The 24,101-nt window shown below is 44.3% G+C and overlaps 1 protein-coding gene across 1 annotated transcript; it reads left to right on the top strand.

Moving 5' to 3' along the window:
* On the top strand, positions 1–23,773 carry LOC147441362 (uncharacterized). The gene is made up of 4 exons (XM_086483016.1): positions 1–243; positions 383–501; positions 22,764–22,982; positions 23,071–23,773. The coding sequence occupies exons 1-4, from the start codon at positions 63–65 to the stop codon at positions 23,605–23,607; spliced, it is 1,056 nt and encodes a 351-aa protein (XP_086339142.1). The 5' UTR covers positions 1–62; the 3' UTR covers positions 23,608–23,773.
* Positions 23,774–24,101: the final 328 nt, after the last annotated feature.

Below are 24,101 nucleotides of genomic sequence, written 5' to 3'. Positions count from 1 at the left end.
CGGACAGATATCTGAGAGAGAGAGAGAGAGAGAGAGAGAGCGCACGTTTACAAGTTGGAGAGATGAACCGCGGGACGAAGTATGGATTGCAACTTCGAGCACCACAGCCCACAGCCACTGCGAAGAAGGCCCTCCCTCCACCCAAAAAACCGTCTATTTTCGATCAAGACGATGATGATGAAGATAATGTGGAGCAGGCCATCGCCAGACAGGCTGCTAAGAATCGCGCTCTAAAGGAGGTAGGTAGGCAGAGAGAGAGAGAGAGAGAGAGAGAGAGAGAGAGAGAGAGAGAGAGAGAGAGAGAGAGAGAGAGAGTTTGTTTTGTATTTTGATCGCAAGTTTTTCAATGCTTGTGTTAAATGCTCAGCTGTTTCACAGGTAGAGTTTCAACACAAGGCTGCATTGGAGCAGGATTCCACGGCTTTTGCTTATGATGAAGTGTATGACGACCTCAAGGCTACATCAGCCACTTCTAGGGCAATAGAACGAGAGCAGGGCAAGGTATTTTACTTATTCCTCGCCATGTGAACTAAGATGGCTGTTTTCCATCGGACCAAGTGAGAACAAGGGGCTACTTCATACTGCTAATTTGTTGATATGAAATTGCACAATTTTTGTGAATTTGTTGATATGAAATTGTACAATTTTTGTGACCTTTTTTAGCTCTTGCAAAGTGTGTGTTCTATGACCCTCCTCCAGGCTTCTACTGGTCATCATCTCAATCTGCAGCCATGTATGTTGTTGCATGGAGCCCACCAAAAAACAAAGGGGACAGAAGTGCTAAGGGTTGGTACCAATTCTTTGGAGTTTGTCCATGTCAGAGCTAACAAAAAATAATGCTGCTTTACAACATGGTATCGTTCATAATGTCTCAAGTGGGGGCGCATAACAATGTCATCTTGAGTAACTACTTATTTGACACCACATTGGGATTGAAACATAGATCGGGGAGTAGAAGATACCCCTTCAAGGAGAGATCCTTTAATTACTAGGAGGAAGTTACAAACATATAAGCATGAAGGTGAGGATTCTTGTGCTTTCGTCTTAATCTTGCTCGCTTGGTGAGGAGACCTAATTGGAGAGTTGTGACTCTTGATATTTCTTGCTCAAAGGCAGTTGCTTGCTTGGAGGCAAGAATCTATTCAAGAGATGGATCTGTTGGATGTGAGGGTTTTCAATCTATCTAAGGGAGTCTCTATTTTGATCATTGAACTTAACTTTAATGTCAGGTGGATATGCCTTCAACTCTCTCAAAATATGGCATGCCTTCAAGCAAAAGAGAAGAGGGTTTAGGGAGAGGAGGGTTTTTGGAATTGACCGCCTCCCATGTGAGAATTGCCAATTCAATTGTGTGGAAATGATCTAGGTATGGCCTCTACAAGCCTTTCAACCTATATAAGGGAGTCTCTATTTTGATCGTTGACTCTAATTTTGGTATTAGGTGGATATGCTTTCAACTCTTTCAAAATATAGCACGTTTCAAGCAAAAGGGAAGAGGGTTTTTGAAATTGACCACCTCCCAGGTGAGAATCACCAATTTAATCGTGTGGAAACGATCTAGGTAGCCTTGACCCCATACCTTTTCATGGCCCAATTCTAGCACAGGTGTTTAGGCACTTTTAGTTGCCGTCACATTTGCTCCGCCTTAACAGTCCCCAAAAGCATGATGGAAGGTTCTAATTTTAGAGAACGAAGTTGTTTTTTGATTCTCTTCCATGTTAAACTTTCTTTAGCCCATTCGTTCCACCTTTATAGACATTTTGATTGTATTTGGTTCTTTTCTTCTCTAGCGTCTCGTATATTTTGAGTATTTGTTACAAAGTTTGTGACATGGTAGGAGTGGGGGTTTAGGGTTGGAGCATTTGTCACAAAGTTTGTGACATGGTAGGATTGGGTTAGGGTTTTCAACCCTAAACCCCCGACTTACAGTGTATCAGCGAGGGGCTTAAAACCTCAAGACGAAGAAACCTTAAAGACTTGCTAACGTGGCTCAATTCGAGGATCACGAAGATGATGTTATGGCAAATGTTTACGGATAGGCCCGAAATTTGCGGGACCATGCTTCAACTTGTTACAAGCTTAGGGTGTTCCTTTGCTTCCCGCATTACTTGGAATGCCAGAAGGAGACCCCCCTTTACATATTTAAAGGCCTTGGCCTTCCAAAAGCAGTTAACAATGAAAAGCTAGACTTCTAGAAGCTCTGATGTCCAAAAATTGGCACAACTCATGAACTGCCACAAAACGCAGAATCCGTTCAAACTTCAAGATGCCATGTTAGCAATATAAAGAAATATTGAAAGGGGCGCTAGGGTTTTGGGGCCAGTGTTGTCTGTGTTACAGGCTTGGACACTCCATGCGAGAAATCAATAGTAGCGCAAACAGAAATTGCAAAATCACTGAGATTGAGTAGAGAGAGAGAGGGAAGAAGAGAGTGGACACAGCATGACTTAGTTCTGAGCCAAGACACACTGGCCCTAAAGACTGGCCCCTCTTTCGGTATTTCTTTCTTATTATGCTTCACAAAGTACAACTCCCGAGGGTTCGCTTCTCTAAGACTCTGCGTCCAGATGCTCTCTGAGAATGGCGCCCTCCTTATAAAGAGTACAAGGGATGCATAAAAGCAGAGCCTCAAAAGCTCTAGTCCAAAAGCACCTGCACTCAAAAGCTCATGTGAAAACTGCCAAAATCTACCAACACTTTTTGCGGAAATCCGTGCAACCATGTCATCATGTCAATGCAAATCACGGAATTTCTTATAGTTCTGCATGTGAGCATGTCAGCGCAAATTATCCCAGACCGCAAATTATGGAATTTTGAGGCAGCCTTCAAGCTTTTGACTCTTAGGGTTTAGGCCCCTCAACTGGTGCTCATAAGTTCTTTAAGTTAGTAAAGGTTAGGAATTTAAACTTTTAATCCCTAACCTTCCTTAGGCTCCTCGACCCATCTTCTAGATTCAATTCCTCGTCCTCTTAGCTAGTTCTTTTCAGTCGGGCACGACATGCCATCACTTTGTGACAGTGAGTGGAACTCCGCCACTTCGTGTCGAGTTTCAGCTTTTCTTGTAACTATGTTAGATTTTGTAAATAATTAATTTATTTACGAGAAAAGAATTATCTAATTAGTGTGTGCACATTAGAATAGATCTAGGAGTTTCTGGGACCTCAGGTGCGCCCAAGTTTGGGCCAGAGCACCTCAGGGAGACCCTAGCTGAAAATACCCTAAAGCCCTAGTGATTGGGAAATCGGGTCTTAAAATGAAGGGGTAGATAGTAGCCTCAGATTTCAGGCTCGGTAAATTACGCGCGTTAGTGCAAGCACAGGAATGAGATGGGGTCCTTAGAATAATAACCCTAAGGCCTAAATCATTTTACGGCCTTAGGATAAGTCAATTAATGTATTTTTAAATTGTCTATGCCAGACCAAATGGCCGGACAAGTGCGAACAGGTCATGCAAGAGCAGTGTCGGTACGGCATTGCATTGGGGAGCAGCTAACAATTTAATTGGTTGCATCTATGTGTACAGTTGTGCACTTAATTGCACATTTCATTAATTAGGACTTTTTTAAAGTCAAAAGTTGAATGGTTTTTAAATTATTAAGTAAGTGTGCCACTTGGCACACTTACCCATGCAATCTCTCTCCCTCTCTTCATGCTAGCATCCCCTCTTTTGGCTGGCTATATGAGAGCAACCCCTCCCCCTCTTGCCAGGTTGGCAGTGCACTACCCCCCCTAAGTCGAACGTCCTCTATGCAGTGAAGCTCTCCATTGAAGCTTGAGAGCAGCACTTTGTGGTGTATGTGGAGCCTCTGAGCACCCATCACCTAGAACAAGGCCTCTCATGGTTGTAGGCAGCTGTGGGAGAAGTTTCATCGCGTAAAGTAGTAGAAAAGTCTCTTTCTCTCTTGTCTAGCGGCTGCAAATTCTCTGTTTTCAGCCCCTAATCACCTGTATTAGGGTGAATTTCAGCACAGCTTTAATAGAATCCTACTCCTCTCTACCTACTCTACACATACACAAAGTTTGGAGCGTTTCTGTCGCGAAAAGGACCTCCATTTCAGCATTGGAACGTGCACAAGTAGCAATTTCTGGTTATGTGCAGAAAATTACAGCAAGTGTGTGTGCGTGTGTTTTGCATGTTTCTTTCGTGGTTTGACTGCAAGAACGATTATGTCCAAAGAGAGACAATTAGCGGAAGATAGACTCTCATTTATGAGAGCTTCCGATGAGTTTTGTGGAAGGTAGACTCTCGCCTACGAGAGCTTCCCAAAATCTCACGGAAGAGGAAAGATCCTCTCAATAGTTAGAGAACAGTTCTTTTATTCTCTCAATCAGAAGAAGAAAAAGGACAAGAAAGAATAGAGGACGGGCTTATTGCCCCGTTCTTGTGCTTGTAAAGATTCTCCCTTAGTAATAAAGATAATCTCTTTATGGGGGGGGACCAACCCATCTTCTGGTCCCCAATGAAGCGTCGAGCTTTCTCTCTCTCTCTCTCTCTCTCTAATCTTCTTGAGTATTTGAAATGCAATTAAAAGTCAGTTTACGCTTCCGTATTTTTGTGACAGTGGTATCAGAGCAAGGTCATCTCTCTATTCCTTAAGGGATTGACGACTCTTGGCAGATTGCAGAAATGGGAGGACGCGAGATAGAGTTCTCTCTCCTTCAACAGCAGGTGGAAGAGTTGCAAAATGCTCTCTCCCATCTAGAAGTCCAAAAGATTCTCCGTACTCTTGAGAAAGGGAAGGAGAAAGTGCCGATGGGGTCGGGAGAAATCCCACAGAACCCAAAGGCGCTAGAACCAAGGATTGGAACCTCCCGCATGCACGAGAGGCAAAGGAAACCTCCAAACGTCTTGTGCGGTTTAATCCAAAGGTTCAAGAGCAGTGTCACGTGACACATCCCAACCCTATGTGTCCGTGGACAAGCTACACCACAGCAGGGTTCAGTCAGTTCAGTCAAGTCTAGATTAGCAGTGATGTGGCACTTTTGTGAGTCTATTCGTAGACCGTGCATGCCCAGTCACTTTGCATAGATGCATATCCTCCGGTTGCACATAGCATGATCATCGGAATTCCCATCAGAATCCATTAGCATCAGTTAGGGGAATTTTCCAGTGCATTTAGCCTATTTTCCTATTTATTGGTATTTTCACATATTATTTTTAAGTGACTTTCCAACAAAAGTAGGTAGGGCAATTTTGCTAAGTTAATATATAAGCAAACCCAAGTTAGCACTTTCTGGCAGAAGAGGCAGCAGGAGCTTCCCGCTCAATAGGCAACTTCTCAGCAGTACCCCCCTCAGCATCAAGATCCATCGCCATCCATCTCCCCCCATCTGGTGTTTCCTCCACAACAGTCAGCTATCGCCAGCTATCTCTTGGCGTTTTCCCCTACAGCCTAGCATCACCATCAACCTTATATGCTGGCATTTTTGCCCCTGCATTTCAGCGTTTTTACCATCAACCACTAACGCTAGGAGTGCTGCATACCAGCGTTTTTCAGCATCCCATAGACCTGCTGTCCAGCGTTTTCACCATGGAATAGACCCCCAGATTCAGCGTTTTTAGCAGGTGCTGTACAGCTTTTTTCAGCCAAGCTAACCCACCCAAAAACGCAGCCTAGGACCAGTGACTCCAGCGTTTTTCTTCATCAAGTCAGCCCCGACAAGAACAGTAAAATTCAGCCATGAAAACAGTCATTTTCAGCCACCAAGAAGACCACCGAATTCAGCCCTAGAAGATCCCAGATTTCAGCCATCAAGTCGTCGTCGTCATCACCGTCGTCGTCATTGGCTTAGTTTCATTGCATTCGCATTGTACACTTTTGTGCAATCAAAGTAGACCACTCTCGCCGACGAGAGTGGGGCCTTCGGAGGAGGGTTTTACAAACTCTCGGGTGTCGTATCTCTTCTCTCTCCTTCTCTCAGTCTCATTCATTTGCATGCACAATATCCACTCACTTTGTTCGTGATCATAGCACTCTCCATAAGACGGAAGGCGCTCTCCTTCCCTAAGAACTAAAAGGAACCTTGAGCAAATAAAGATCACTAATCTTGAGAAAATACAACATTCATTCCGCTGCACCTAACATTTGTATCAGAGCTTTGGAAGTGTTCTGCATTACTCAAGGAAAGAACCACGAGAAATTTTTTGCTTGTTCCGATCGCACGAACCCAAGTTTACTTGGGCGTGGCGATTCCTAATCGTGTTTTGTTGAAGAGTGACAGGAATCCCAAGAAAGAAGGGCTTGTCCAGCCTCCCCTTGTGTCTCTTTTCACTCATTGAGAGCGGACCGTGCACTTAGCGGCCGGCCAATCGACGTGAGGTGGGAAAAAGCAACCTTGGTGTGAGCGCAAGGCTGCCAAGGGGTGCGCCCGCAGAAAGGGTAGAACTCGGGTGAAGAGAAGATCCTTCTCCAACGCGATTTGCAAGCGAAAGAAAACCCCAAGAACCCAAGAACCCAAGACCCTCAAGACTCAAGAACCTCAAGAACCTCAAGAACCCTCGATTCTCACGAATCAAGGACCTCAAGAACCCAAGTTCCTCGTGAACTTAAGAACCCAGACCACAAGAACCCACAAGAACCCACAACTTCAGAATGATCATCACTCGTAGCGGAATGGATCCTTCGCTTGGAGGTGATGAACATGAGAGAGGCGAAGAAGAATTTTCCTCATCAGGAGGTTTTTCCGACCCTTCCCCATCTACGACAAAGATTGCACGAACTCCTATGGAGGAGTTAGATCAAGAAAGAGAAGCAGAAAGAAAGGCTTACGAAGAACGAAGGGCAGCCATAGATCGCGAATACAAAGAAGAAATGGCAACCATAGCGCGTGAGAGCGAGCAAGCACGCTTGGAAGCCAAAGCAAGAGAAGCAGAATTTGATCGCGAGAACAAAGAAATGCAAGCCAAGTTTGATCGCGAGAACAAAGCAATAAGGCAAGAGATGTTGCGACTCTTTTCTCGAATACAGGCATAGATGCAACAAGATTGGGAAAAGGAGACTCTCTCAGTCTCTTCTTCTCCCAAGCATGTTACACAGGATTTGCATGATTGTGTGAAGCATGATGATGATTTGAATGACAAGGATAAGCATGATGATTTGGATGCCAATGATTTGCATAATGATTTGGATGACACTGACAAGCATGATGATTTGCATGATCAAGATGTGATTTCTCACGAGCATGATGATTTGCATGATCAAGATGTGATTTCTCCATAGTAACAGGGAATGGCCGTTTTCAGGTCTCCGTTCCCCGTTCCCATTCCAAGTTCCCGTTCCGAATCCCCGTTCCGTGTTTCAAACATGAGTACCCGTAACAAGGAATGGCATTTTGTTCGGCGTTCCCGTTCCGCGTTCCCGTTCCGGTTTCCCGTTCCTGGTAACTATGGATTTCTCACAAGGATGATGAGTTGCATGAAGAAGATGTGATTGTTCATAAGGATGATGTGTTAGTGGATGCTTTTTCTAGCGAAGCTAACCTCGTTGTAGATTGGATCAATCACGAAGAACCGATCTTGGCTTTCGAGTCGAGGTCCAAAGAACCCCCACAAGAAGATTCGATAGATCCCGAAGAAGCGATCGTGGCTCTCGAGCCTTGGTCCAAAGAACCATCACAGGAAGTATTATGTGTTCGCATGATTGATATGCACGCATTGTTCGAGTGTTTCATTCGTGAAGGTTTCCTGTATTTTAGTCAGCATCGTTATGTGATCCCTTTTCCTAGGCATGACATATTGTATGTTGAGTACGTTTCTCTGAGGGTGTAGCACGAATGTATTCGGATTTTTCGTGAAAAGTTGAAAAGTTTGTATGTAAGGAAGTCACATTCCATGTCTCTTCCTTGGCATGACACAGTTCCCGAAAGAGCACATGATTGTATGGGCACCAAGCATGGGCATTTCCATTGGGATTTGCAACAGTTGATTGATTTCGATCAAACAGAAAAGATTCGACCTCATTGTTTGCATGTGTTTGATGAACGGGTTGTCACTCCGTCTCTATGTTCATCTACATTGCATGCACAGTCTTTAGAGACGCCAATATTTTTTTCCTTCACTTTACATGGAATGGGTATGTTCATGGTTTTGTGTTGGAGATGGTTTCAGGAATTTTCAGCCATGGAGATTCTTGAAGACGAAAGAAGCAATTCTCTAGACGAAGTTGACGCAAGAAAGGAGATTCAAAAGACTTTGAGTCGCTTTCGGCGCGGCCCAAAGAAGCAGTTGTTGCAGACCTTTATGAAGTTCAAGTACCGCACGACCCACACATCAAAGTGGGCCGGCGAAGAGTTCCTTCCAGGATTCCGGATGCTGTTGGCGATCTCCCTCGACGCCATACAGTTCGGTACCAGTACCTCACTTTGAAAAGGAGGGGATGTCACGTGACACATCCCAACCCTATGTGTCCGTGGACAAGCTACACCACAGCAGGGTTCAATCAGTTCAGTCAAGTCTAGATTAGCAGTGATGTGGCACTTTTGTGAGTCTATTCGTAGACCGTGCATGCCCAGTCACTTTGCATAGATGCATATCCTCCGGTTGCACATAGCATGATCATCGGAATTCCCATCAGAATCCATTAGCATCAGTTAGGGGAATTTTCCAGTGCATTTAGCCTATTTTCCTATTTATTGGTATTTTCACATATTATTTTTAAGTGACTTTCCAACAAAAGTAGGTAGGGCAATTTTGCTAAGTTAATATATAAGCAAACCCAAGTTAGCACTTTCTGGCAGAAGAGGCAGCAGGAGCTTCCCGCTCAATAGGCAACTTCTCAGCAGTACCCCCCTCAGCATCAAGATCCATCGCCATCCATCTCCCCCCATCTGGTGTTTCCTCCACAACAGTCAGCTATCGCCAGCTATCTCTTGGCGTTTTCCCCTACAGCCTAGCATCACCATCAACCTTATATGCTGGCGTTTTTGCCCCTGCATTTCAGCGTTTTTACCATCAACCACTAACGCTAGGAGTGCTGCATACCAGCGTTTTTCAGCATCCCATAGACCTGCTGTCCAGCGTTTTCACCATGGAATAGACCCCCAGATTCAGCGTTTTTAGCAGGTGCTGTACAGCTTTTTTCAGCCAAGCTAACCCACCCAAAAACGCAGCCTAGGACCAGTGACTCCAGCGTTTTTCTTCATCAAGTCAGCCCCGACAAGAACAGTAAAATTCAGCCATGAAAACAGTCATTTTCAGCCACCAAGAAGACCACCGAATTCAGCCCTAGAAGATCCCAGATTTCAGCCATCAAGTCATCGTCGTCATCACCGTCGTCGTCATTGGCTTAGTTTCATTGCATTCGCATTGTACACTTTTGTGCAATCAAAGTAGACCACTCTCGCCGACGAGAGTGGGGCCTTCGGAGGAGGGTTTTACAAACTCTCGGGTGTCGTATCTCTTCTCTCTCCTTCTCTCAGTCTCATTCATTTGCACGCACAATATCCACTCACTTTGTTCGTGATCATAGCACTCTCCATAAGACAGAAGGCTCTCTCCTTCCCTAAGAACTAAAAGGAACCTTGAGCAAATAAAGATCACTAATCTTGAGAAAATACAACATTCATTCCGTTGCACCTAACAAGCAGGATCCCCCTAATTCCCCTCAATTCTCTTTCATGAAGGATCTGGATGACATAGTTGCCCCGGAAGACATGTTTCTTGACGATCCGTTGTAGCAAGAAGTGCATTCTAGGGAAAGGACTCCTGTCCACAAGGAGTCTAAGCATAGAAAGAAGGAGCACCATAAGAAGAAGCACCACAGGCAGAAAACATTCAAGTCTTGAGACAAAGATGTGAAATTCGACACCTACAATGGACGGCGTGATAATTACAAAGCTTTGGCTTTCATCCGCCAATTCGAAGTTGCATTTGCTGAAAGGAATTTTAAAGAAAGATCCAAGCTTCGCTATGTCAGTATGTACCTGAAAGGCACTGCCAACAGTTGGTGGTTAACCCTTATCGTGGAAGATCGCAAACCCCAAGATTGGACTACTTTTAAGAAGGAGTTCTACGCACAGTTCCTTCCTCCAGACTATGAGGAAGAGGTAAAGAAAGAATGGGATCGACTTTCACAGAGAACGAAACTGTTCCACGCTATGTGGATAGGTTTTGGGACGTTCTCTTGAAAGTCACTCCATTCAAGAAGATTGACGATTCGGAAAAGATGCGCAAGTTTGAACTTGCATGAAGCCTTGCAAAAGGCTATGAAGCTTTACCCTCGGGGTAACTTGCTGATACTTATGGAATCAGCCGGCATAGCTGATGGAATACATGACAAGGGTACTCCTTGGAAGATGGAGCAAAGCACTTACCATGCCAAGCAGAAGGCTCTCCATGAGCAGCCTACCTCTACTTCTTCTTCGCAAAAGAAGAAAAGAACCGCCTCTGAAGCAGAAGCAAAGCCAATTCAGCCCAAGAAAGGGAGATATCTCTCTCCTGCTGAGTTGCGAACTTACATTAGTGAAGGAAGATGCTTCAAGTGTGGACAAGTTGGTCATATGAAGGGTGATTGTCCTACCAAACCTCCGCAACCACCCTCTTCCAATGCAGTCCCAGATGTGAAATACAACCAAGGATGGAAAAGAAAGAGCCCTTCTTAAAGCATGGGGTAGCATCAACAACCAACGGGCTCTTATTCTGTTTGACCCTGGCAGTAGAGATAACTTCATCTCTACAAAGCTAGCTGATGACCTAAACTTACAGCCCAATCGTTTTGGAGTCTCTATCCAAGCACAATTTGCTTTCAAAGGGCAGAACTCTAACTCTACTCCAATCATAGGGAAGCTGAATCTAAAGGTCGACAACTACAAAGATCAAGAGTCTTTTTTTACTAGCTTCACTTCAAGGATTCGATGTTATCTTGGGAATGCCTTGGCACTACAAGATGCATCCCATTTTTGACTATGTTCAAAAAACCTTATCCTTTGATCATAAAGGAAAGAAGTATCTTGTACTTGCAGATGCAGGTGATTGGCGTATCCCTATCGCCAATCACATTGCCATCAAGAAAGAAATGAAGAAGCGTGTTTCAGCGTACTTGATTTTTGCAAGAGAGAGAGATGTGTCTGTTTCACAACTTTCTTCCTCTTTAGAGAAAAAAAGACTTAAGTTATTAGACAATTATAAAGATTGTTTTGCAGATGAAATTCCAAATTAACTCCCACCTTCGCGACGTGAGGATCATACAATTGATTTGATCCCAGGAAGTTCTCCAAATCAGCCCCCTTATCGAGTTAGTCTAATGCAGCAAGAGGAAATTCTCAAGCAGGTTCACGACCTTTTGGAGAAGGGCTTAATAAGGCCTAGTACTTCTCCATATTGTTCACCTGTCTTGCTAGTACAGAAAAAGGATGGCACATTCCGCATGTGCATAGACTATAGATCTCTAAACAAGATCACAATCAAGAATCGATTTCCAATCCCTCGGATTGACGACATTCTTGACAAGTTACAAGGAGCAAGTATCTTTAGTCGTATAGACTTGAAGAGCGGTTATCATCAAATCCGCATAGCTCCTCAGGATGTGCATAAGACTTCATCTAGAACAACCTTCGGGTTGTATGAATTTCTAGTGATGCCTTTTGGACTCACTAATGCACCAGCCACATTCAACAGAATGATGGATAGAATCTTCCTCTCATATAGAAGCTTCACAGGCGTTTCTTTGATGACGTCTTAATCTTCTCAGAGACGGAAGACGAACACTATAAGCATCTCGCCTTAGTGTTTGAAGAATTACGCAACACAAATTATTTGTGAATGCTAAGAAGAGTGAGTTCTTTCTAAAAGAAATCCACTATTTGGGCCATATAGTATCTCACAACCAGGTGAGAATGGACCCTGATAAGATTCAAGCAGTTGTAGAATGGCCTATGCAAACTACAGTACATGATGTATGAAGTTTCCTTGGCCTCTGTTCTTATTATCGGCGTTTTATTCGAGCCTTTGCCGCTATAGAAGGTCCCCTTCATGACCTGACAAAGAAGCGGATTCCATTCCATTGGGGGTCTGGACAAAAACAAGCTTTTGAAAAGCTTAAGTATCTACTCAGTCACGGACCTGTTCTCACCGTCCCTGATCTTCGCAAACCTTTCGAGGTATACTACGATGCATCTGGAGATTGTGTAGGAGCAGTCTTGAACCAAGAGGGTCACGCCATAGCTTACGAAAGTCGGCGCCTTAAAGATGCAGAGTTGCATGTTTCCATATACGAGAAAGAGTTAATGGTAGTAATTCATGCTCTTTCCATTTGGAAACACTATCTGTTAGGAGCTGATTTTATTATCAAGACAGATCATCAAAGTCTTCGCTACTTTCTCACACAGAGAACGTTATCAGAAAAGCAGGTGAGATGGGCCAACTTTCTTTAGATTTTCCATTTTCAGATTTTACACACTTTTGGAGTGAAGAATGCAGTTGCAGATGCTCTCCCCAGGCGTCCAAAGATCAATGCACTAATAACAATTTATCATGAGGAACTAGAATCTCTCAGCGAGATGTATCCTCAAGATCCAGACTTCGCCACAATTTGGGCAGATCTTCAAGCGGGTCACTCAAGGCCACCTTATTCCATTAGGGACAATACGCTCTATCGTCAACAAGCAATATGCATAGCTCAGCCCTTACGACAGAAGGTGATGGATGAAGCACATAATTCTCCTTATGCTGGGCATCAGGGAATTGCTGCCACCACTAGTGCCCTCGAAAGGTATTTCTTTTGACCAACACTCTGTGCGGACATTGAAAAACATGTACGTGAGTGTTTAGTCTGCCAAAAAGTAAAATATGACAGACAAAGTTTATGGCAAGCTTCAGCCGCTCACTGTGCTTAACATGCCATGGGAAAGTATTGCCATGGATTTTATTACTAATCTTCCTAGATCTAAGAATGGAAATGATGCAATCTGGACTATAGTAGACAGATTCAGTAAGCAAGCACATTTCCTTCCAGTAAAGAAGACGATCAAAGCTGATCACATGGCTAGAATATTTCTAGCACATATTTTTAAACACCATGGGTTACCAAAGACTATTGTCAGTGATAGAGATCCCCGCATGACTAGTCTATTCTGGCAGGCATTGTTCGAAAACTTGGGAACTAAGCTTGATTTTTCATCAGCTTATCATCCTCAAACAGATGGTCAAAGTGAAATCGCTAATGCCACTGTTTTAGATCTCCTCAAGTGCTATGTTTCGGAACGACAATCCGAATGGGAAAAGTACTTACCAATAGTTGAGTTTGCGTATAATAATACCATACATTCCGTAACTGGTAAAGCTCCCTTTGAAATTATTTATGGGAAGCCACTCTTACTTCCTATTATGGTTACCAAAGAAAATATCTTCGCCGCCGCAGATGAATTTGTGTGCAATATTGATATTGCCCATCAACAAGTAAAGCAAGCGATTCTTCGTACTCAAGAGCAACAGAAGAGAAAAGCAGACAAGCACAGAAGGAATCTCAATCTTGAAAAAGGGCAATATGTCCTGCTTCGGTTTGAGAAAGCTAGATTGAAAAAGCGGGTGGGAAAAGGGAAAGTTGTTAAACTTTCTCATAGATTTTACGGCCCTTTCAAAATTACAGATAAAGTCAATGATGTGACTTTCAGATTGGATTTGCCTTCTCACTGGCGCATCCATAATGCTTTTCATGTCAGTCTCCTCCGACCATATGTTGGGCCTCCTCCAGTGGCGCCAGTACAAGAAGATCCTCCAGAAGTCGAAGAGACCGAGGAAATCCTTCAACCTGAACAGATAATACACCACTCAAAGAGACAACTCAAGTCGGGGAGCCTACATCGAAAGTATTTAGTCAAGTTCAAGAATTACACCCCTTTAGATGCAAAGTGGATGACTGAGTCCGATCTTAAGGACTATCCAGACATCTTGCACAGTTATGTTGACGCTCTACAGTTGAGGTCAACTGTTTAGAACCAAGAGGGATGTAACTATGTTAGATTTTGTAAATAATTAATTTATTTACGAGAAAAGAATTATCTAATTAGTGTGTGCACATCAGAATAGATCTAGCAGTTTCTGGGGCCTCAGGTGTGCCCAAGTTTTCGCCAGAGCACCTCAGGGAGACCCTAGCAGAAAAATACCCTGAAGCCCTATTGATTGGGAAATCGGGTCTTCAAATGAAGGGGTAGATAGTAGCCTCAGATTTCAGGCTCAGAAAATTACGCGCGCTAGTGCAAGCACAGGAATGAGATGGGGTCCTTAGAATAATAACCCTAAGGCCTAAATCATTTTACGGTCTTAGTGAGTTAATGTATTTTTAAATTGTCTATGCCGGATCAAATGGCCAGACAAGTGCGAACAGGTAATGCCAGAGCAGTGTCGGTACGGCATTGCGCTGGGGAGCAGCTAACAATTTAATTGGTTGCATCTATGTGTGCAGTTGTGCACTTAATTGCACATTTCATTAATTAGCATAGGACTTTTAAAGTCAAAAGTTGAATGGTTTTTAAATTATTAAGTAAGTGTGCCACTTGGCACACTTACCCATGCAATCTCTCTCTCTCTCTCTCTCTCTCTCTCTCTCTCTCTCTCTCTTTTCATGCTAGCGCCGCCTCTTCTGGCTGGCTATATGAGAGCAGCACCTCCCCCTCTTGCCAGGTTGGCAGTGCACTACCCTCCCTAAGTTGAACGTCCTCTACGCAGTGAAGCTCTCCATGAAGCTTGAGAGCAGCACTTTGTGGTGTATGTGGAGCCTCTGAGCACCCATCACCTAGAACAAGGCCTCTCATGGTTGTAGGCAGCTGTGGGAGAAGTTTCATCGCGTAAAGTAGTAGAAAAGTCTCTTTCTCTCTTGTCTAGCGGCTGCAAATTCTTTGTTTTCAGCCCCTAATCACCTGTAGTAGGATGAATTTCAGCAAAGCTTTAATAGAATCCTACTCCTCTCTACCTACTCTACACATACACAAAGTTTGGAGCGTTTCTGTCGCGAAAAGGACCTCCATTTCGGCATTGGAACGTGCGCAGGTAGCAATTTCTGGTTATGTGCAAAAGATTATAGCAAGCGTGTGTGCGTGTGTTTTGCATGTTTCTTTCGTGGTTTGACTGCAAGAACGATTATGTCCAAAGAGACACAGTTAGCGGAAGATAGACTCTCATTTATGAGAGCTTCCGATGAGTTTTGTGGAAGGTAGACTCTCGCCTACGAGAGCTTCCCAAAATCTCACAGAAGAGGAAAGATCCTCTTAGTAGTTAGAGAACAGTTCTTTTACTCTCTCAGTCAGAAGAAGAAAAAGGACAAGAAAGAATAGAGGACGGGCTTATTGCCCCGTTCTTGTGCTTGTAAAGATTCTCCCTTAGTAATAAAGATAATCTCTTTATGGGGGGGGACCAGCCCATCTTTTGGTCCCAATTAAGTGTCGAGCTTTCTCTCTCTCTCTCTCTCTCTCTCTCTCTCTCTCTCTAATTCTCGAGTATTTGAAATGCAATTAAAAGTCAGTTTACGCTTCCGTATTTTTGTGACATCTCTTCATCTCCCCGTTGACCAACAGTCGAAGGGATGTCCTGTCTGTGATGTAGAAAGGATTGATCCTCCGTAAAAGAAGAATCGTTTTTGAGTTTTAACATCGTAGGAAACTGTCCCAAGGTCGAAGAGTTTTAACGTCGTAGGAAACTATCCCAAGAGACCTTAAAGATCTAGCCGAGGAAGAGAGTTGAACTCAAGAGCTGCTATTCAAGAGGGAAATGGCATAACCAATCTACCACACTAGGGTGAGAGAGAGAGAGAGAGAGAGAGAGAGAGAGATTGCTTAGTTGCAGATTGCTTAGTCGAGCTTCCTGGTCCGTCTTCCTATCCGGGAGTTGATAGGGGGTGTTAGAGGTCAGGAATTTCTCTGGATTTGTCCAGTCGGTCCAAGTTTCTCCCAGGGACAGGTGTTAGGAAGTGAGGGCTGTTTTTTGGCCGTGCTTGGCTAGTATGAGGTAGTTTTCTCATGTCGGGAAATGTGTAGCCATGTTAAGCTCAGGGTTTTGACTTTGTTCCATGGCCAGCAGGCTCTTGTATTTTTCTCAGCCTTGCGGGTATTTGTGGATAGCTGGCCGACCTAGACTTCTGAGTGTATATAGGTGAGGGCAGGGGCACTAGAGGGAGAGTGCGCACAGAGGCCCTTGGGTGCAGAGCACCCCTAGGAGGGCGGTGGCAGGGGGTCCAAATCAGCCTGGCGTTTTTACTATGGATCAGCCCCAATGTTTTCCCATTCATCCCTAGCGTTTTTCATCCCCGGCAGTAGGGCAGCACCACCGACAGTGATGGGCAGCATTGTGATCTCTCCTTGTTTTTTCCTCAATGCACCGTGTCCCCTGGGCATTTGTGAAGAGGAAGAGCACCTAGTTCTTGGTGGAGGCGTAGGAGTGTAGAGATATACAAGTCCTCTAGATGGCAGCCATGCTTGTAGCCTTGAGGCATGTACCTCTCTCTCCATCTCTCTTGATGCTAGGAGGAGAATCAATCCAGGAGTGACTGCCCATGTGGAGACTGTGACAGTGGTCTCGTGTGCAGGAGCAGTTGGCAGTGTCAGTAGCAGTCGCAGTTGTGTGTACCTCCGGTCTATCCATTGGGCATGTCACTTGTATGAGCAATTTGTTATCAGCATAGAGAGCCTTTCCCAGATCTCTCTCTCTCTCTCTTTTATTCTCAAATGTCCTGTCTCTTGAGTCTTTCTACCTCAGTGATATCTTCTTTACATGTGCCTTGTTCATGTGTGTGACATTGCAGGTGTTCTAGATCGGAGTTGAGGTGTCCACTGGATTAGAAGCCAACTCGTCTTCATTGCATCTTCCGCTGCTACCTTTGACACTATGTCACAAGTTGGTGATGTGGTTTGCCCAATTGGAAGGACTGGCAAGGTGTCGAGAGTTAAAAATTTCAACCTAGAAGAACCTGAAGATGTGGTCGTGGGCTTATAGGGGTTAGGGATTAAACCTGCTGACTTGAAGAGCACCGGTTGAGGAGCCTAAACCCTAATAACAAAAGTGTGCAGGTTGGTTGGCTGATTTTCATAAATTGCGCCAACATGCCACATGGCACTGTTGTATGGATTTCCACGATTTGCACCTGCAGCTTTTGGCAGTTTTGGCGTATGCTTTTGGGGTTGAGTGCTTTTGGATCAAGTGCGTTTGGGGCTCTGCTTTTGGGCATCCCTTGAGGGCCACTCTATGGAGAGCATCTGGACGTAGAGGCTTTGAGAGAGTTGGAACCTTAGGGAGTTGTACCTTTGGGAAGCAATAATAAAGAAATACCGGAAGGGGTGACAATCTTTGGAGCAATGCATCTAGGGACGGAGCTCTGCTGTTCCGTGTTGACTCTCCTCTTCTCTCTCTCTATTCAAGTTTAGTTTAGTTATTTGCAGTTTGTTTGTTGCTATTGATTTCTTGCTTGAGAGTGTTCAAGTTTGTAACATTGGTATCAGAGCTCAAAATGATTCTTCTTCTATGGAAGATTCGATCCTTTTTGTAGCTCACATGGGTTCTCACGGAGAGTTTGACAGAGACAACACCCCTCCAACTGTTGGTCTGCGGGGAGATGAAGAAAAGAAAAATCATAGCAAGGGGAAATATGAAATGAATGGAGATTCCAAGACGAATAAGCCTTTTTGCGAAGCGTTGGAGATATTGGCAAATTTTTGGCAAGGAATCTCGACAGAGCGGAGTACAAACTTATTAGGTGCAGCGGAAGTGTTCAAGGATTTAGCTCGGATCTAGTACTCCGCACAAACACAAGGGACACTTCACTTCACTTGAAAGAACTGAATTGAGCTGAATGAAAGAGAGACACAAGAGAGATAAAAAAAAGGCGACACCGAATGTTGGGTCCCAAACCCATAAGGGCCCCCTTGCTCAGTTGCTAGAGCAAGTACTTTCTTTATTCTTGCACAATGCTGATACAATGACTAAATGCTGATGTTGATGCTAATGGGTACTGATGTTGGGTACTACTGAGATACTGAAGGGTACTGGGGTACTGGAGGTATTGAGGGGTGCTGATGGGTACCGAGGGGTTGTCACAAAATGATGACATGGCAGTACTACCCGGATAGATCGGCTGATAACGTGGCAGAATTGTACGGACGACAGAAAATTGTGCTGACATGCTGACGTGGTAGCAGTATGGATTTTCGCGTTTTCCGTTGGCTGTGCCACGTGGCAGGCTGTGAAACCGGCCCGTAGGGCGGTAGATGTTAGCTTTCACCCGATCTTTAACACTCGACTTTACGACACAAAGCAATGAATTAAAAGGAACCTGTAACTGTGACTGGAAATTACACTTCAAAACAAAAGCACGGCCAGGAAGCTAGAATGCTCCCAAGCAGACAGTGACACCTGTAGGCCCCACATGTTGGCGCCCCTTCTGGTATTTCTTTATTCTTTAACAGAGGGAATAAAACCTGGGATTTCCTACAAGCTGTCCCGCATAATCCGGGCTGAATTCCATCTGTTCTGGCCCGATTTCGGCAGCATAACTGTACTAGGACGCTTCTCAATCAGTATCCCCACGCAATAGATGACTTTCCCGGCGCATATGGACACTTTGCAAAACCTGGCAGAATCTGCAGCATGCTGAATTCTCTGTTTTCTGCCCCGAAAATGCTCCAAATTACCTCTACAGCGGTCCCCTCGCGTTCCCGGATTTTCCTGGGGGTATTAGGGACCGTTTAGGGCTGAAACCCAAAACCTGCAAAAATACACAGCAGGCTGTAATTCCCTGTTTCGGGCTCCGTTTCGCGTGCCGGTCGCATTTGTAGCAAGTCCTTGAGCTCTGGCACTTGTAGGGCTACTTGCCCTATAAATCGGACGAGATTTCTCACGTGAAATCTCTCCAAATTCACCGTACGTGCGGGGGATTAGCCCCTAGCTAATCTAGTACTTGTGCAAGAGGCTCTTGCCTCGGCAATCGCACATGAACCCACACAGTTGTACATTGGTCAAATGAAAAGCCCACTTGAGGGGTATAACATAACTGCTCGTAGGGGAGAGAGAGAGCAATGCGTAGCGTGTAGGGCATGACTCCTGGCTCCGCACCGTACATAAGAGGGAAAGGAAGCACTCCATAGCTCTTAACCTGTGATAGGAAACTTGCAAATGAGCCTCCCAGCTATAAATTCAGCGCCACTTCTTCTTGCATGAGGAAAGTGCACAGAAATGTGCCACTTGGCACGTTTAGAAGCCATTTTCCGTTTCGGGGTTGTCGGCTAAAAATCTCCCGACCGGTTGCCCAGTTGACTTCGCGGCAGAGTAATAAAATGTTTCCCTTGACATTCCAGAGCTAATGACGCGAACACTTTTTTTGGTCCAAAAATAGCAGTTCCCTAAATTTTAGGAGAGGCTTCCATGGCACTCACACGAGTCGTCTGACCATCAATCTCCACTAAAACCACATCGAAAAATGCAATGTCGGCCAGCTATCAGGTGATTTACACTCGTAGCTCCACCGTGGCTAACCTTAGTCCATTTGCCCAACTTCAGTGCTCACTGGCCGTCCGGCCTAGACTCTCATTGTCCGCCTCACACCATGCAACTCGGGCATTGGCATTTCCAGAGGGGTGCTTTAAAACAAGTCAAATAAAATTCCCCCAGAAAGAAATCAACAAGTAGAGTTGCCACAGACTCGTGACAGGCTGTACGAATTTCCGTGATTTGCGTTGAATGCTTTCTAGGGCAGTTTTTGGACCAGATGCTTTTGGGATTGACTGCTTTTGGACTAATTGCTTTTGGGGCATTCCTTGTAAGAATAAATAGAGCCCTTGGGGCCTCACTTTGTAGAGCATTTGGACGCAGAGTCTGAGAGCAGAGGTCCCGCGGGTGCTGTACTTTGCTCCAAGGGAATCGGATGATAGTTCATCAAAGAATTCCAAAGAAGTAAGGGAATCAATTGATAATTCATCAAAGAGTTCCAGCTAATGGTGCACCAAAGAATTCTGACAATTCAGATTGAGGTGCCAGTGGACACGAAGGCTAGTAAGGCTATCAATAGGTCACAAGGCACAAGAAAAGAACAGAAAGGTAAGCTAGGTCCTGTGGATAATTTGGTCAAGGGCACTTTTTGGCTCTCGATGCAAAGTGGATGGGGAGGAGAACCTCGCAGATTCTCTTCAGTTTTGAGCTGTACCTTGAAGCTTTTGGATTATTAGCAATGTCCATTGTGAAAGTTACCGATGAATCAACAAGTTGAATATGGTGGGGTGCGGACTGCACAAGAGGGGAGCCACTCCACTTCTTTGTCACAGATTTCCTAGATTGAATAAAGCCACTAATTTCTTATTGAGATTTTAGGGATACCAACAGACTGACAGTATTTTGCGGAATGACTTAATGAAAATATGTACATTGAATTGGAAATTTTCTAGAATTGAACATGTTGTTTCATGTGTGTATTGTTAGAGTATGTGATGAAAATGAAATGTCTGCAGTATTTTATTTGATGAATGATTTGAGCTTCGTACATCTAGACATCTATTAGAGACAAGCAAGATCTGGATCCGATGGCTAAGTGAATGTACATAATTTGAGTGCAGAAGTTTGTACTTGAGAGTACACCAGAAGTCTTCTATGTTTGGTATATGTGTGGTAGCTAGGTTGGTGGGACTGTTTAATCGTCCAACTTTGCATGTTTGAAAGCATGTATACCTTCATTCCCATCATAGAATATATGTGATATCAACAGATGTCAATATGTATTATTGGCATGCAAGCGAGATCGCTTTTAATATTTCGGGGGGGTGGGGGGGGATGAGGGGTGTATGTCACCAGGAGGTGTATTTTTCTTGTTGCCTTCTTTAAATATGTATTACATATTATTATTTATTTATTTTTTGCCAAAACCCTTGAAAAGGTGCAAGTGGATATTGCATGGTCAATGTGAAACGGCTGTAGCCAAACAGGTTTCTCCCATCGGGAATCTAGGTTGGCCAATCTCAGACTGGTCGCGCGGGCTAGTTAGCACTGAATTTTGATGAGTACGGAAGTATGCGTGCCTAATGGAATCTGGGCCAAGCGGCAAGTCATTGACAACTTTTTAAGTTGGGAAGGGTTAGGAAACTAAACATGACAACTCACCTTTTGCAAGCACAGGGCAGCTAGGGGGTGCCCAAAAGAGAGAGAGAGAGGCTCATTGTTCACTTGTGTGAGTGGATTTCCAAGTTCACATCCTTAATGGAAAGCTTGCCTTCTCCCTTTCTCATGTAGCGCAATGATTCCGCTCTCGTGCATCTCTCTCCCTTACACACATGGTAATGCCCCACTAGTTGGGCTCCTCAGATGACTATGTAGTATGTACAGTCTAGTGGGTTTTATGTGCATTTGCCAAGGCAAGAGCCTTTTGAATAGGAATCGGATTTAGCTAATTGCTAACCCCCCACAAGTACGCGCAATTCCATCGCGACAAATTGCGAAACAGAAGAGTTTTCTCACATGAAAACTCGTCCAAATCAAAGGGGAAGTGTCCCATTGCATGCGGGAGCTCTTGCGACACTCGTAGACGTGTTTGCCTCACTTTAAACGACCCAAAACAGAGCTTGGTGCGTCTATTTGCAGGTTTAGGGTTTCGCACCTAAATTTAAGATAACACTTGGGAAGCTTCGGGGAAGCCTTGGGGTGGTTATACAGGAGTTTGGGCAGGTGTCAGTGACCAAAACAGGAAATTACAGCACGCTGAAATTTCCTTAGCTCTCACCGAAAAGCTTCTAAAATGCAAGGGAGTTTGTCCTAGACCTGCACTTTTGGCGTACACAGATTTTGGCGCCTTTATGTTACCGAAATTGTGTCGAAAGTCTGCAATTTCAGGCCTCGATAGGTTTGGACAGCTTGGTGGGAGTTTGGTCTAAGCGTTCGGATCGTCCGTTTTCAATTAATTTAAGAAATACCGAAAGTGGCGCAAGTCTTTGGGGCGGCCTACAGGGTGTTGGTCTTTGTGTGCGCAATGACAATCTAGTTGTTGGACACATCTTTGTTTTCTCTTCTTCTCAATCCTTAGTACGTACACAAAGTTCCTTTTACTTAATGAGAGAGAGGTGCAATAGACAAAGAGTAAGAGAAGAGTGAATGATACTACCCAAACCCCCCCTCCAAGGCCCCCCCAATCTATTGCTAGAGTGGTATTCGCTTTAGAATGTACAAATGCTGATACAATGGTTCTAGATGCTGATGTGTTGATGGGATCATGCACTGGATTTGGACTCGACGGTATGGAGAGGGTTAGGGCTGAAACCTGAAAATGCTAGTGAGACTGGCTTGGATCTGTAAATTGCGACGAGGCTATGGGCTGAAAATTGAAATCGCTGATGAGGCTGATGGCTGAAATGACTAACGCTGGCTGATCTGAGGGTATGCTGATGGATCTGGGCGTGTTCAGGGAAAAACACTGAGGCTTGCTGCTGGCTGAAAATGCTGTGGCTGATCTCCTACTGCTTGGTGGAAAACACTAGAGGTACGCGGATGTCGAGGAAATACAGGTGCTTGGGAAAATGCAAGGGGTGCAGGGCCAAGGTGGATGAAAACGTAAATACAGTATGAAAAAAAACGTCGTATAGTATGTGTTATCACTTCCGATCCGAAAAATACGTATAGACGTACATGTCTACTTATGCATGGTTGCATACATGTAAATATGCATGCATACACACCAACATACATGCACTCGTATGAATATATACATACATATGTCTACAGTCTAATAAACAGGCATTCATACACGTATATATGTGTACTGGTGAGTTTTTACTTCTTGCTGGTCTGACAAGTATCTTTTATGGCAGCCCAAATATATAACAAAATTGCTTGAAAAGGCCAAGACTCGGCAACAGGAGCAGGAGATTATTTATGAGCGTAAGCTTTTGAAAGAGCGGAAGCTTGAGGACCATTTATATGGTGATAAAGATAAATTTGTGACCTCAGCATACAAGAAGAAGCTCGCAGAGCAAGAAAAATGGCTTGAAGAAGAGAGATTAAGAGAGTTGCGAGAGCAAGCTGATGAGGTTTGCTACAGTGCTTGTGCCTGTTTATGTTGATATGTATTTGTGTGTGCTGTAGCTGGTCTTGAAGGCGGTTTACAATGTTCAACAGGTTACAAACAAAGGTGATCTCAGTGACTTCTACCATAACTTATTGTCCAAGAATGTAGCATTTGGCGCAAAGAATAAGGTTGCTCAGCAAGGCCCTCCTCGACTGCGTGAGCAAGAGTCTGCTGAAGCAGGAGGGCCTTCGCCGATTTCAGATCTTGATGAAGGTTCAGAGCCAGTTAAGAAGTTGCAAGTTGTCAAGGCTTCTGTAGGTGAAAACAAGGAAGAAAGTGGTGAAAGGCTTGAACCAGAAAGCTTCTCAGTAAGCAGAAATAAGCCGGAGCCAAATGCTGATGGAGAGTTACAACATGGCCTAGGAAGAGAGACTGCAGAAGAGGTCGCATCGGGGAAAGGGGAATGTAAGCAAGATGGCTCAGAAAAGGTTGTGTCAGGCACAGAGGAGCGTAAGCAAGATGGTTCAGAGAAAGACTCAGCATCAGGTCAGCCCAATTCACGACCAATTGATCGGAAACCCACTGAAGATGCTTTAGCTACTGCAAAGGAACGGTTTTTAGCTCGCAAGAGGATGCGAACGACCTAAGCAATGGCCCCATTACATGCAAGTAGGCACTGCGCATCGCAGCTTTTCTTATGTCAAGAATATGATGGGCTGTATAGCTTGGTGTAAAAGATTTCAGATCACTATCGTGAGAGTTGTCTGTGTAAAATTATCGTTAATTGCACATGTTCGCTGCTTCTTTCTCTGACTGCAGATGTCTCATGCTTGGTACATGCATAATATTGCCATTAGTAGCTTTGAACCCATGTTCACATCTTGCAAAAGAATATTGGACTTCATCCGACAACATATTTTGGAACTTGGTACACTGACACTAACAGTAGAGGATAATTAAACACTTTTCAAGAAGGCTTCAATTGACACAACACACGCTCATGCTTCATTAGACCCTGTTCACAGCACATGCAAATTCAAATCTTTATATCTGGTTCAATGAGGGCGTCATTGGTGTTTTTATCTCATTATTACGGGTGGATATCAATCCTCCTATCGCAAGGGACAAGATAAAACTCTCT

The sequence above is a fragment of the Adiantum capillus-veneris genome, chromosome 15 (genome assembly GCF_014529385.1).
Source record: "Adiantum capillus-veneris isolate H3 chromosome 15, ASM1452938v2, whole genome shotgun sequence".
NCBI lineage: Eukaryota > Viridiplantae > Streptophyta > Polypodiopsida > Polypodiales > Pteridaceae > Adiantum > Adiantum capillus-veneris.
Note: the sequence above shows the minus strand (reverse complement) of the source record. Positions and strands in the feature narration are given on the sequence as shown.

Bases quoted from the DNA above. Each gene is read 5' to 3' on its own strand.
- LOC147441362 (XM_086483016.1), top strand. From the start codon at position 63: ATGAACCGCGGGACGAAGTATGGATTGCAACTTCGAGCACCACAGCCC. The intron at 502-22,763 runs GTATTTTACTTA...CTTTTATGGCAG, and splicing joins TAGAACGAGAGCAGGGCAAG to CCCAAATATATAACAAAATT. The intron at 22,983-23,070 runs GTTTGCTACAGT...AATGTTCAACAG, and splicing joins TGCGAGAGCAAGCTGATGAG to GTTACAAACAAAGGTGATCT.